Raw genomic sequence first — 15,514 nt, 5'->3', positions numbered from 1 at the left:
CTGTTCTATTGACCACATGCTGGTCCATTGGAGTATTTTTTTGTGGATTAATGTTTTGACATGGGAGGTCATACTCTGACATAGGATTCTCTCAACCCTTCAGGTACGGGGAAGTTTCCCTGCAGCCTTATTGTATACAGATAGTTACACTAGGCACCAGCTCATGTGCAAGGACACATTCTATTTTATGGAGATGTAAGATAAAAATTCAGGAACCTCGAATTTGTGATGATTTTTGAGTAGTAACATTGAACAATTGTGATCAGATAAAACCACCACTGTGACCAAACATTATTTTAAAAAAAAGAAAAATAAGAACTGGTCAAGTCATGCAGCCTCACCTTTTTTGATTTGGGGAAAAACGGAAGCCACTTGTCTTTGTCTGGCAAGGCAGGAGACTTCTCCGAGACACTGGCAGGACGGGAATCTCTCGCTCTGATACCCACATAAGTCATGTAGGTGCCCAAAGCAAAGGCCATGTGTGAACTGCCAGAAACACAAACAATTTAGAATTTTAAGCTTTCTAGGAAGACAAGCTCAGGCACTTACCAATCAGCAAAAGTACATAACTCTTGTTAGGTGAAATGTAATTTAGGTACATGCACTGGAAATTCCATTGAGTGATGCAGAGCCAATCTTCGCTTGTGTATCAGCCGTTGACTTTGGTAAAATGTTCCTTTGACAGCATTCCTTTCTAGTCCGTGTTATCGACTCCAGCGTTTTAACAAACAATTTTGTAAGGCCCAAGTAAAGACATAAACCAGTTGTTCTTCATCTTTACGAATTAGGGAAGTACCAATTCCTTTAAACAAAATGTATTCTGAGCAAAAGGTCATTGCAAGACTCAAACTAACAATCTACAGCAGAAAGCAACGTATTGACAACAATTAATAAGATTCTAGAATACAATGGTAGAATATCCAAAATAATCGTTGCAGCCTTCTGATCCTTGAGGCCAATTTTATGACTCATTCCCATGTGTACATACACTACACACTTTGTTTCACTTTTTCACAAAGTATTCAACTTTGAGCACTGCACAACTGTTGTCATTGTAGATATTTGGAATCAATATATGCATATTTGTATCTGCAAAATGGAATGTTGGTTAGTATTAGCCTTCAATTCAGATGAGTAAGTTTCTGGTGAACCATTGTATTTTTATATATGATTAACACAGAGTAACAGGCTACTCTTGTGTCTGAAAAGTTCTAACTCTTATTAATTAGGCATTTCAGAACTAGCACTACAAACACTAAGGGGCTCATTATGTCCGCCCGCCACCATAACGGTAATGGGACCGACTGCCAGACGTACGGCGGTCCCACCGGCCCAATTAGGATGCGCCCGCCATACTTTCGGGAGCATCCTGGCGTTTTACCATTGCGGACGGTGCTGCTGGCTGCAGCACCGTCCGCAATGGTAAAAGGGCATGCTGGCATTTCTCTGGCTACGTGTCAGGCTCCACGGGTGCCTGCCACTTGGTGCAGGGAACTGCAGGGGGGTACCATGGGTACCCCCCAAGTGCAACCCCTCACTTCCCCGTAACGGGCCCCCAAAGCCAATCCCCGCCAGCACTTCTGCTACCATGGAATGGGCTGAATGAAACCCACATCATAATATGGCTGCCGGTGCCTAGTGGACACTGCCACCATATTGCTGCCCCAGCACCACCCGGCCGGCAATCGAACCGATTGCCGACACGCAGACAAGCGGTGGACGGACTTTACGTCCGCCGCAGTACTCCCTGCCATCATATGGCGGGGTATTTCACGTTACACTATCATATTGTGCCCCTTGGTATTTTTTAATGAAAGAGGAGGAGGAAGGTAAAGCGGAACCAACAAAGGTGTTTGTATTAAGTGGACAGATAAAGTTGTTAAATATGATTTATGCCCAGATTGCATGGGAGCCCCGGAGACTTTAACACACATTTATTCTTTTGTCCAGTGTATGCAACTCAAAGAAATAAATAAATATCACCCACTTGTAGGTCCCCTGAGAACAAGAAAGTACCTGGAGGCCGTTAGAATATTTAGCACGGACACATACAAGTTATAGTGTTTGCTATTGACAAATTACAGAGTCCCTGTTTTATCTATTTAGAAGAGTGTGTCTGCTTGCAAAGAACAATCTGGATAAAGAAAGGGTTAGCATTTTCAACGTTATAAAATTGGCCTGTCAAAACTTTCATATTTTTTAACAGTAATATGTCTTATGTATGTATTTTAATGAACTTGTTTGTATTTGATGGTAACATGTTCTTGCCTAGTATTGCACTTTATAATATCTTTATAACTGTTTTTGAAATTGATGTAAGTTTAGAAGACACATTAGGTCCTACTAAGGGGCAGTATGGGAAAGGAATTGATTGTGCTGTCTAAGTATATTATAAGGGAATGCATTTATAGTTTTTTTTACATATTGTATGTTGCTTTATGATCCTGGAGATCAAAATAAAAATGTTCAATCAATTGATAAAGCACAACTTAAGGGAACAAGCTCCTTGGCTGTTTGGGGACGGGAAATGGTTCTTCCCTCAATGAAGTGCAGTTTTAAAATAGTTCATGCTGCTTTCCCTGGCTAACCGACCCTCCCTATGCAAATGTTTCTTCTCTGCTTGTAGTAGTAGCATCTCACTTTGTTGCACCTGCAGGTAAATAGATCTGGTGTATTTAGAGAGGCAAACATGGCACTCAGCTGACCTCCAACTTTGGAAACCCTATAAATAATTGGGTGTCATATCAGAGGGGGTGCATTCTGCATACCACCTACAATACATCAATAACAAACACTGAAAAAAGGCACTAGGCCTCATTTAGAGACCTATTTGCTCTCCCAAAGTATTTTCTTCATGCTGTACAGCATCAAAGCAGATGCTGTCCAGCACAGAGGGGAAAAAAGAATAACAAATTAGCACAATTATGCAGCCACTGGATCGTGTTTTCTTTTAGGTGCGTTCATGCGTTAAACATGCATATGCACACCTACAAAATAAAGTGGGTGAGTAATTATGCTTTTTGAAAAATAAATTTTAAGGGGGTCGGGAGGAGGGCAGCAACATTGAGCTGAAGGGGCAGAAGCATGTGAATGGACAAGATCAGAGATCAACATGGTGGAGAGCGGGGAAGTCACAGAAATACAGCGTAACCTGGGGGTGGCACAGAAGCACACAGACAAACTAGAAGAGGTGGCAATGAAGCACAGGGGTGAGAGAAGACAACATGAGCATGGATGGGAGACAAGAGCAGATTGCGACAAGGAGCACAGGGGCGAGAGAAGGACAAGAGAGAGAGAGCCTGAAAACATGTGTACTCTCAAAGAATGCATAAGCAAAAAAAACAGCTCTCAAGACACGAGCAGTGGAAGGACAAAAGTACTTCAGTTATGCTCCAAGGGAATGGCAAACACAAAAAGAGGAAGTTAAGCCACAGAAGCCAACTACTAAGATGCGAGCAAACGAGAGTGACAAAACAGCCAACAAATGAATGGTAAGCTACGGGCAGGCTCTAAGCCCACTATAAGCAGACAATGTGTCTCGCCATAGACAGCGCATGCCCTGTCTATAGATGAGACCTAAAAATTATACAACCAAGTTACTGAACATGTTTTCAGGAGCTGACTTTATTTGATGGCTAATTATGTACATACAATATTATGTATCTAAACTGGAATAAAAAATGCACTGAGATAAATTTACATTAGTCCTGTGCAATATAAGTGGATGGTTATTTGATTAATCAAAATCTTCCCATACAGCACATAACTCTTGAAGGAACCAGGAATTACTAAAGAACTTGGGTTTTTACCCCGTTTGGAGTACCCCTGAAAAGGCACCGCCCTGTTCTTGCGATCATTTCTCTGAGCAAAGTACTATGCACTTTATAATGTTCTGTAGTTATTACAATGAAGCTCGGAGATTGTTTCTTGTACCTATACTCAAGGAAGCAGGATTTATTTTAGTCAGACCTGCTCTTATGTATTTGCAAATGTTACAAACTCCCAGGATTATGTTTCATGTGGCTAGTTTCCTGGTGCGAGCTATAAGAAGCAGGAATATCAGACTTAAAAACGTGTCTACCTCCCTTTGTAGTATAGACCTGCACACTAGTTAGTCTGTCTGCTGGTGACCATTGGCCAAGAATTTTTAGAAAGCACTGTAACAGGGCTAGTAGTTGCCCTTTCTTAAACATTCAGATGGGGACATACTTAGTAATTCTTAAACCTTCTTTGCACTTTCAACACCTTGCACTTTAGCACTTTGCACTTTGTATTAATTTTATAGTTACAAAATGTAACATGGTGTACGTTGGTTTTTTAAAATGTTAATACTAAAATGTTTTTTAACTGTTCTTAACGTATTTGTCGTTTGTAACTTTATGTATATATTTGCCTTTGTCTTTGTATGATAATAAGTTATCGCAATAAAGTATTTTGACTGACTGAAGAAGAAAATGATAGTTATATTGGTAATCTGGACTAATAGCAGGGTCTACAGTCTCCCAGTGCCTGTTACACACTTCAGAAGCTTGGTTTGCATCAAGCTTACTTTAGGCTCTTGAGATGAGATTTGTTTCAACAGATGAGGTAGACAGCAATTTTGAATATGCTTAAAAAGATTCTCAAACAGAACTAATAGTGGTCTGTCCAGATTAAATGGAGAGTATCTTTAATTTCTGATAAACTAGGAGGAGATAAAATTAAATTGACAATATCGCCAGCCAGCCTTGATGTCCTGGGAGAGACCATACAATACCATGGCATACAAGAGATTTCTAACTCCTCTGCTGCCAAAATCGTCAAGCCAAATATTAAAATCATCCTGCATGAGGGGGAGAAGGCCTTCACATGGTTAATCATATCATCTAAAACATCTGTAGACCCTGAGGGGACTGATATACCAAGGCAAAGTGGAAGGTGAGATTAGGCAATAGGGAACAACGAGCAATCAACACCTAGTCCAGATCCGAATCCCCAAAAGTGTCTATGATAATAAGCAACAAGGATTCAAAGGGCACGGCAAGCACTTCTTGTTAACTTCTTTTACATGAAAGAAAATCTTCCAGAATAGCAGTTGCTAAGTACAGACCAAAGGTCTCATGGAGTCATGTTTTTGTAAAATAGACAGGGTCAAAGTAGTGTTCAGACTTCAGAGAGAAGATCTTGCATTTATGTTTAGCATGAGAGAGGTATTATTCAGAGCAGCACTTAAGATCAACTAAGGATGCTTGTTTAAGTGCCAGTTTGATTAAGGAGAGTCTGTTCGTTGGGAGACCAACATCAGCATTTCCAACAGATCTCCTTTCAGAGGTAAGCTCATCAACTTAGAAGCTGTAGAAGAGGTGGCAGAGGAAGACAAAGCATACAATAAGTTTAGCAGAAATTCTAATCATAACGTATTAGGCAGAGTTTTGTGCCAGTCTGTGCGGTCTTCGCATGGAGAAGCGCAGAAGGGGCTTGTATTTGGCATGGACTCAGAATTTAAATATCATCTCCACAAGTTGAAATTCCCAACCTACATTAGGAATACTAATTTGGAGGTCAGATTGCGACAGTCCTATTTGAAATTTTGTGAACTGACCTATTATTACATAAAAGGGTTCACAAAAATACGTATTGCAAATTTCTACCAGTATGATAGTACATCTGGCCCACAGTCACATAGATACCAAATATAAAATGTTTCCATCTGAGAAACTGGACCTCTGGCTGGACCTTTGCCTACTCCACCAGAAACGTCCTCTATTCACATAGGGGAAGGGGTGCCAAGGGGTTCCTTTCTCTTCGGCTAATGTGTTACCACCCCACCTTGGGGATCAATAATTTTACAATGGTTTGTGTCTGGTTGCATACCGTTGATACATAAGATACCTATTCACAATTTGAAAGTGATGCCTACAATACTGCTCTTCCAAATTGAAAATTGGCATTGATAAAAGTTAACTTCTAAAATGGGATTCATACATTAGAAAAACATTTTGTTGGCAGAAATGCTCTATTTTGTGAGTCAGAACATTGTGACTTGATAATAGGTTAGTATATGTAGCCCAGAATTATTTAAAGCAATTAGAAAAATGGGATAATGAAAACTCCTCCATAAGCCATCCCCTAATTCATGCTCATATGCAGCTATTTATCCCTATAGAGCTACAAATAAATCACTTACCTTCTGTCTTCCTCATACTTCGACCTGCAAAGAACGAAAAGAGGGATTTAAACAAGATTAACAGCTTTCTAAAAAGAAGAACATTCTAGATGTTGGTACTATCTTATTTTATTCTTAAATCCTAACTTTCTTTAGGCTTTTGCATACAGCTTCTCTAGGGTAATAAATGTAATGTCTACTTAAGTTAACTAGCATTGGGGTGTGTATGTGTCCAGGGGCGTAACAAATGCCCCACAGCTCACGTGGTGTAGGGGGCCCCCCTCAGCAAAAGTGGTAGCTGATGACCAGGGAGGAGGAGCCCCCTCTGTGTACTTTGCGGGGAGTTTGCGCGGGGGGGGGCATGGGACCCTCAATGTTTATTACGCCTCTGTGTATGTCGTATAAACTATCACCCCAATTTAAAATGATAAATACACTACAGGAAATAGACACTGAGGCACACATACATCTGAGTCACTATTTACCGCCAAGGGAATTGTCTCCCATTACAATTAGTGTTTGTAGAAGAAGATTAGTCTAGGTCTATCAAACATTTGATTAATTCTTCAATCCAGTCCTACATTCTGTATTGTTAATCTACACTCCTACCAACCAAAAAGCAATGCATGCTTTGAATGACTGACTTGTACCAGAAGAGATTTCTTCGAAAACCTTTTGTGTTCCCAACTGCCTTTTTTTTTCAAACTTCAAAGTACAACTGACATAGGAGAATGCCCCTTTTAAAACACAGTGATGACTACTTTCAAGATAGTGGTGGGTTCCCGGCACACAAAAAAAAGCTCTATTGAACGCTTTATTTTCTTTTAAGTTGCCAATACAACCTGGACCGGTAAGCAAAAAGAAAAAAAGTGGATGTTTAAAGCTTTTTATCCCCCTTAACTTCAGCCCATCTGCAGCGCATCACTGTCGTAGTGCACCATGGCTAAAAACCATTGGCAAAACCGATAGGTCACAAAGGCTAAACTTATAGGCTTTGCCAATGCTTGTTTTAAGATGTACCCATTACACTGATTAGCTTCAATAATTAAGAGAAGCATTAGAGTTAGTTGTTTAAAACTATCTAAAAACGTCTCTGGACTCACATTATCTCGTCAAGCTGCAACATCTGTTTCTCTGCAATTTGACGCTCCTTATGGGGATCAGCATCTAAATCCAGGAGGTCATTCTCACCATATAAACTTCCCAAACCCATTGTCCGCTTTGTCCTATAAGGCAAACAAACAAAGATCAGGAATACTGGCAAAACAATTAATCGAAAATAACTAATGGCACAGCATTATTTTGACTTGCAAAGGAGGATAATAGCATGACAAAAACTAAATAATACAGTTGTAAACTATTAAAAAGCTGCCCCCCCTTCAAATACAGGGGCCTAAGAAGCACTTTAAACTCAAGTTCAGACATGTAACAAATCTGTTTTGAAATGGTCGGAATTAAGTGAAGCTCAAACTTCTGAAAGAGAATACGTTCCTTCTGGTTGCTAGGCCCGGGTGGCCATACATACCAGTTATCAATCCACCTACGGCAGCGGCATTGCAGCTGCAGACATCCCGTCCTATTATGCAGCTTCGCACTTATATAGCTTAATGGCTGGTAGTCCTTCACCAGGGACAACCCAGCCTACATGGTGGAACGATGGGTGATAACTCCCTTTACTAATATCTTTAGTCAAGTCAAGTCAAAGAATTTATATAGCGCACTACATACCCAGAGGGTCTCAAGGCGCTTAGGGAGGGGAGGAGGATTACTTGTCAAATATCCACGTTTTAAGTTGCTTTCTGAATGCTAGGTGGTTCTGGGTAAGGCGAAGGTAAGTGGGGAGTGAGTTCCATGTTTTAGCTGCCAGGTATGAGAAGGATCTTCCTCCCATGGTGGTCTTGTTGATGTGGGGTACAGTGGCGAGGGCTTGGCTGGAAGAACGTAGTTGGCGGGAGGGGGTGTAGAAGGACAGTCGTGAGTTGAGGCATTCTGGTCCGATGTCGTAGAGTGATTTGTGTGCGTGGGTTAGCAGTCGGAAAGTGATCCTCTTATTGACGGGTAGCCAGTGGAGGTCTTTCAGGTGGCCAGAGATGTGTTCGTTACGCGGGATGTCTAATATGATCCTGGCTGAGGCGTTTTGGATTCGTTGGAGTTTCTTCTGGATTTTAGCGGTAGTACCTGCGTAGAGGGTGTTTCCGTAGTCCAGTCGGCTCGTGACCAGAGCATGGGTGACTGTTTTTCTGGTTTCGGTGGGGATCCAGCGAAATGTTTTTTTGAGCATGCGAAGAATGTTGAAGCAGGATGAGGATACGGCGCTGACTTGTCTGTTCATTGAAAGTGAAGAATCCAGGATAACGCCTAGGTTCCGTGCGTGGTCTGTCGGGATGGGTGCTTTTCCAAGGGCTTCCGGCCACCAAGAGTCGTCCCATGCAGAGGGGGATGTACCTAAGATGAGGACTTCTGTTTTATCTGAGTTCAGTTTCAGACAGCTGTGTTTCATCCATTCGGCAACTTCTTTCATTCCTTCGTGTAGGTTGGTTTTGGCGGTGCTGGGGTCATTGGTGAGAGAAAGGATCAGTTGAGTGTCATCCGCGTAGGAGATGATGTTGAGATTGTGTTGGCGAGCGATGGCCGCAAGGGGGCTCATGTATACATTGAAGAGGGTGGGACTGAGTGAGGATCCTTGTGGTACGCCACAGATGACTTCAGTGGCCTCGGACTTGAATGGTGGAAGGCGGACTCTCTGGGTTCTTCCGGTGAGGAACGAGGTGATCCATTCAAGTGCTTTTCCTTGTATTCCGATGTTTCTGAGGCGTTGTAAAAGGGTGCTGTGGCAGACTGTGTCGAAGGCTGCAGAGAGGTCGAGGAGGATGAGGGTGACTGTGTCTCCATTGTCCAGTAGAGTTCGAATGTCGTCTGTTGCTGCGATGAGGGCGGTCTCAGTGCTGTGTTTTGCTCGGAAGCCAGATTGTGAGGAGTCGAGGGATTTGTTGGCTTCGAGGAAAGCGGCGAGTTGGTTGTTGACAGCTTTCTCGATGACTTTGGCCGGGAAAGGAAGGAGCGATATGGGGCGGTAATTTTTGAGTTTGGTGGGGTCCGCTGTGGGTTTTTTCAGAAGGGCGGTGAGTTCAGCGTGTTTCCAGCTCTCCGGGAAGGTTGCGGAGTTGAAGGAGCAGTTGATGATGTCTCGGAGGTGCGGTGCTATGGCGGAGTCTGCTTTGTTGAAGATGTGGTGAGGACATGGGTCTGTGGGGGATCCTGAGTGGATGGAGTTCATCAGGCGGATGGTGTCCTCAGTGGAGATTGGGTTCCAGTCGTTGAGGGTGTTCAAGGGGGGAGAATGTTCAGCATATGGTTGGGTGGGTTGATCTCCGGGTTGGTTGTCGAAGCTGTTGTGGATGTCTGCAATTTTGTTGTGGAAGAATAAAGCCAGGGAGTCGCAGAGGGTTTGAGAGGGGGTGATGTCGTTGGAGTTGGCCGAGGGGTTGGTAAATTCCTTGACGATGTTGAAAAGTTCCTTGCTGTTGTGGGCGTTGTTGTCTAGTCGATCCTGGAATGCTGTTTTCTTGGCCTTTCGGATTAGTTGGTGGTGTGTGTGGGTGGCGTTTTTGAAGGCGTCCTTGGTGCTAGTGGTTGGGTCTTTTTTCCAGGCCTTCTCAAGGGAGCGGCATAGTTTCTTGGACTTCTTAAGATCATCGTTGAACCATGAGGCCTTCTTGCTGCCAGGTTTGCTTTGACGCTTTTTCAGTGGTGCTAGGATGTCGGCGGTGTTGGATAACCATAGGGTGAAGTTGGCGGCGGCTTGGTCTGGGTTAGAAGAGTGGGCTGGGGTGTTTAGAAGGAGCGATGAGGAGATCTGGTCGATGGTGATTTTGTTCCAGTTTCTTTGCAGAGTTGGTTGGAGGTGGTTGGTGGGTTTCGGCTTGTTGTAGGTGAAGTGAACGCAGCTGTGGTCAGTCCAGAGGAGATTCGTAGTGTGGCTGAAGGAGACATGATTGCTGGAGGTGAAGATGGGGTCGAGTGTGTGACCTGCGATGTGGGTGGGGGAAGTGACCAGTTGTTTAAGTCCGAGGTTGGCGAGGTTGTCCAAGAGGGTGGTGGTGTTGCGGTCGTTGTTCTTTTCAAGGTGAAAGTTGAGGTCTCCCAGAAGGATGTAATCTTTGGAGGGGAGCGCGTGTGGAGTGATGAAGTCCGTGATGTCTTCACTGAATTTTGCGCGGGGTCCTGGTGGTCTGTAGGGGAGGGTGCCTCTGAGTGTGGTCTTGGGGTTGATGTGGATCTGGAAGTGAAGGTGTTCAGAGTTGGCGAGGTTGACGTCAGAGCTGGTTGAGATGTGGATTGATTTTTTATGGACGATAGCGATTCCTCCTCCTGTGTGGCCGGGACGGTCCTTGCGTGTGATCTTATAATCTTCAGGGATGGCAATGGTGATGTCTGGGGCGGAGGAAGCGTTCATCCATGTTTCTGTTAGGAAGGCGACGTCTGGAGAGATGGTGTCTAGTAGATTCCATAGGTCAATGGCGTGTCTGTGGACCGATCGGGTGTTGAGAAGGATGCATTGTAGGTGGTTGGGGTCGGGAATCTGTGGTGTGGTCGTAGCGGAGATGTTGTCGGTGCCGCTGAATTTGCAGGAGTAGCAAGAGAAAGGTCCATGGGTGTGTCCAGGAGCGGCTTGGACGCAGTTGGGGGCGCGACCGGGGTTAAGGGCTAGGAGGGTGGCGGCATCGTAGGTAATGCGGGAGGGCTGGGCAGCGCGAGGGGCAGGGGGTCTGGCGCTGGGCGCGGACGGGCGTAGACGGGCTTACCTTTGGCGCACCTTCGGCGTGGCCGTAGCGCCTGGACGCTGCGCGTGGGGGCATTGGCCATAAATGGATGGTGGAGGGGGTGGAGCGTGGGAGGGGCGGCTGGGAGGCGGGATCTGGGAGGAGCCACGGGCTGCCGAGGGTAAACACAGCTACAAAGTAGGTAAACACTGAAAATGCACTCTACAATCGTCTCTTTTCTGATAAATCAGCAGTAGTGCGCAGAAGGACCTCAATATAGTATCAGCAGGCAAGTACTAGCGAGCGCCGAGTACAATACAGAGAAAGACAATTAAATAATTAAATAAATAAATTAAATCTGCACAAAAACGATACCGAGCGCTGAGTGCGCTTAAGCAGCAGGCAGGCAGGCAGGTAGGCAGGAGCTAATGCAGCCAGCAGTGAATGCAGCGTCTGGGGGAGGCAGAGGGCGAGGGGAGCAACCGGACAGGACAGTGTCCACTCGGTCACAAATGGTGGGAGGCCGTGACGCGTTAGCTGTGCTTGTGGGTGGGAGGGGCGGCTGGGAGGGGGGATCTGGGAGGAGCCACGGGCTGCCGAGGGTAAACAGCTACAAAGTAGGTAAACACTGAAAATGCACTCCACAATCGTCTCTTTTCTGATAAATCAGCAGTAGTGCGCAGAAGGACCTCAATATAGTATCAGCAGGCAAGTACTAGCGAGCGCCGAGTACAATACAGAGAAAGACAATTAAATAATTAAATAAATAAATTAAATCTGCACAAAAACGATACCGAGCGCTGAGTGCGCTTAAGCAGCAGGCAGGCAGGTAGGCAGGAGCGAATGCAGCCAGCAGTGAATGCAGCGTCTGGGGGAGGCAGAGGGCGAGGGGAGCAACCGGACAGGACAGTGTCCACTCGGTCACAAATGGTGGGAGGCCGTGACGCGTTAGCTGTGCTTGTGGGTGGGAGGGGCGGCTGGGAGGCGGGATCTGGGAGGAGCCACGGGCTGCCGAGGGTAAACACAGCTACAAAGTAGGTAAACACTGAAAATGCACTCTACAATCGTCTCTTTTCTGATAAATCAGCAGTAGTGCGCAGAAGGACCTCAATATAGTATCAGCAGGCAAGTACTAGCGAGCGGCGAGTACAATACAGAGAAAGACAATTAAATAATTAAATAAATAAATTAAATCTGCACAAAAACGATACCGAGCGCTGGTTATAGCTGGTTGACACCTCAGACCCTGTTGTAGGCAGCACAAGTGATGATTCAGGTGTGGAGACAATCACTACAGCGGATGAAGTGGTGGGGCTGTCTCACACCGGAGACCCCGGTCTGACACCATGGTTTCCTACTGCAATTGAATACTCTGTCCGGGTTCCAAGGCTGGGATAATATTAGCATATTCTTACTAGGGGAGATCATGCATGGTCTGATCCTTAAATCCTTTCAAGAGCTTCATAGCAAATTTGCCATGCCATGTAACCAGTTTAACAAATATCTACAATTTTGCCATGCTCTCTCCCCATATCTTAAAAACCTAGAGGCTCTCCCGGAATTCCACCCACTAGAAGGCAAACTGCTTATGGGCGACCTCAGGATTACAAGATCACTAAAATATATCAGTCCCTTATCTCCAATAGTAACATTACATTAGGCATTCTTCGTATGGCCTGGCAGAGCGACCTCAGATCAATAGATGATGATGACTGGACAGAGGCACTGGAATCCCCATGGGGTGCAGCCATTTCCTCCAGAGTGTGACTTAACAATACAAGTATGTACATCGAGTATATTACATGTGACAAAGGCTCTGGCGAATCACCCAGGGGGCCTCATTTACCTGTTTATGCTGTGGCTGTGGCATTGGCGAGAGTACCTTTCTTCACACTGTAACGTCTTGTAGTACCCTTACAAAGTTTTGGTGGGAGTTGTGACATGCCTATCTGAGGTACTTGCCTGGGAACTTCCCATGTCCCCTAAATTGAATCTCTTACATATCACAGACGAAATCAGGGACAATAGGTATAAACAACACATATCGTTTCTGGGACTTACCCTTGCAAAGAGGGACATCACCAGACTGTGGAAGGCTAACTCCTCTCTTCTACTGGGTATATGGAAACGAGGCATGGACTTCTGCATGGGTCTGGAGTTACCAATGTTCCTGGCCAGGGGACGACTACAAAAACACCCCAGGATTTGGCACAGATGGGCGGAGTATCGAGGTCTACCTCTGGAACCAGTGGCCTCTGCAGAAACAATCCCCGTACATGCCTCCAGAAAGGTGATGGCGGCTCCTCAAATAGACGTGTGACCAATAATATGTTCGGGACATTGGGGTGCTGGAGGGCATATGCTGGGGAGCATACCTAGGACATTGCACACTTAGTTTGTTTGTTGCAAAACATTTCCAGTGTATGATGTTTATAGCTGCTGATGTAAATGCCATGTTTATATACATTGATATGTACACTTATGACTTGGCCCCTGTAACCATATTGTGGCAGAAAAAACAATAACATTTGTTGTGACAAAAAACCTTAAAATGCACCAGCTTAAAAAACACACATGAAATGTTTATAACCTTACAAGTGGCTATTTTTGTCATTGGTCCTATGTGCCTTGTCTGCAGATCATCAAATTCCCTGGTAACAAGGATCACACTTGGAAATACCAAATCTCTGATGGTAGATTTGCTAGTCGACTTCGCATTTCAGCGGGGTCCCTGCACATGAGCGGGACTATTCACTAGATTATACACAGAGATCCCCTACTACAGAAGTAGAACCTTCTCTGGTCCGTTGTTACAGGATGTCGTTCAAGCCTCAAGTATCCATGATATCAGGTAGGAGCAAGCTTCTGGCTTCACTGATGTGATCATAATCAAAGAGCCATGCACATTTTCTTGATGCAAGATGCCACAATCCAACAGAGCCCAAAATAATTGACAGAAAAATGGATGCCTATTTACAGGAACAAGAAACTACTGTCTGATTTGTGCTACATTCTCTGGGCCGAGTTAACCCAAGATGGAAGTAAGGCTAGACTTTATGCACCTCTGTTACTTGTGCTAGGCAAACCCATGTTGGAGCAGTGTCACAGTACTAGACGAAAATAAACGTCTCATAACTTCAAACTCTCAGAAAAAGCCTTAGAGATTATCCTGGCAGGATCTCACCAGAAGATTAATTTTCCTCTACCCTTTCACTATGTATCAATTAACATCTGAGTAGAAAATTCAAATGCAATCCATCTCTGAATTTCAATCGTTGTATAGATGTATTTTAGATTAGTCAGTGTATGAATACAATAATCTATTGGTTGGTTATAAGCAAAAGTGCAGACTGTGAAGAAGACTACTGTATATTTTGATTACAATAGTTAGATACAGTAAACAAGAAAATACTTCTACCATATTAACATTTACTTTAGTAAATCATTTCCAAATTGATGGATTCAAAGTTTTCTTTGTAAATCAAATATTGTCTGTCTTTTTATTTTGTAGCTCAAATTCATAGTTGGAATTTACAGGAAATATATATATATATTCAATAATTGTTAACAAGCAACATGCACAGCATGCACCAGAACATATGTGATTAATAGTACAAAAAGTATTAAAAGTATACAACTGATTACCTATAGTCCTGTATCTGTTCTTGAATCTCTGGCAACACAGATTCCTGAGCTTCTGAGAAAACACCCCGTACATCTTCGGAATTGCGCATTTTAGACTCTAGGGCCAAGGATGGCAAAAATAACAAGAGAACAACAAGTATGAATATTTAAGGGCGTGATGTTCCTGTGGGTAGGACAACATATACATGTGCTAAACAGGTTGAACGAAATACTAAAACAAGCATTAAAGAGAAGGAAAATAATTTACAATTACTGGGAACAAAAGTAGAACGATATATCATTCACAGTGTTTAGCCTCTTTGTTTTTTGCTTGATCGACAAAGTGGTATCCTCAACCCCACAAAAGCACCCTTCCCTCCAAAACCTGGTGCATGCCTAATTAATTAGCATCTTTACAGTGCATAACCTGTCATAGCAGCGCTTTTGGGCACCTGGGGATATCATTGCAGTCAGGGTGTTATTCGCTTTTATGGAATATGTGATGAGTACATGGGAATGTGCATCCGTTAGATTCAATAAGTGTCGAATTTTATGTTCCTTACTTTGCCATATGAAAACATTGACTCATCAAAAGTGCTATTACGCAGACTGTTATGAGTTGTTCAATTCAGTTAGTGCTAAAGATGGCTGCTTCAGAGGTGATCAACACTTTGTGAACTTCAAAGCATAGCAACAGATACCAAGAACATTTAAAGTCATGTGTTAAAGATGTAAAGCTCTGCATGGCTTCACATCTTTATTTGTTGGTCAGCTGTCCATTAGCATTACTTTTCATGTATGCCAGAGTGCAACTACTATCTCCTAATGTACCAGGATTCTACCTGGATATATCATCTGGATTCTGTTCTTCAATTTTCTATCAGGTGGATGGGTTGGTTTTTATTGTTTATCTCCAGTTCCATAATTGTTGCTGGTGCTGCAGTCTGATGATCTGGCCCATGGCCAAAAAAACATTGACAGT

The 15,514-nt window shown here is 43.8% G+C and overlaps 1 protein-coding gene across 2 annotated transcripts in view; it reads right to left on the bottom strand.

Moving 5' to 3' along the window:
* The window catches only part of ARHGEF11 (Rho guanine nucleotide exchange factor 11), a 1,046,032-nt gene that overhangs the window by 573,905 nt on the left and 456,613 nt on the right, over positions 1-15,514 (bottom strand). For both annotated transcript variants that reach the window (XM_086945337.1, XM_086945338.1), the window contains exons 16-19: positions 14,554-14,650; positions 7,249-7,371; positions 6,167-6,190; positions 342-486 (exon numbers count right to left, since the gene is read on the bottom strand). In XM_086945337.1, the coding sequence (XP_086801463.1) occupies positions 342-486; positions 6,167-6,190; positions 7,249-7,371; positions 14,554-14,650 (389 nt within the window). The remainder of the gene's footprint in view (positions 1-341; positions 487-6,166; positions 6,191-7,248; positions 7,372-14,553; positions 14,651-15,514) is intronic.

This window comes from Lissotriton vulgaris, chromosome 12 (assembly GCF_964263255.1).
Source record: "Lissotriton vulgaris chromosome 12, aLisVul1.2, whole genome shotgun sequence".
Classification (NCBI taxonomy): Eukaryota; Metazoa; Chordata; class Amphibia; order Caudata; family Salamandridae; genus Lissotriton; species Lissotriton vulgaris.
Note: the sequence above shows the minus strand (reverse complement) of the source record. Positions and strands in the feature narration are given on the sequence as shown.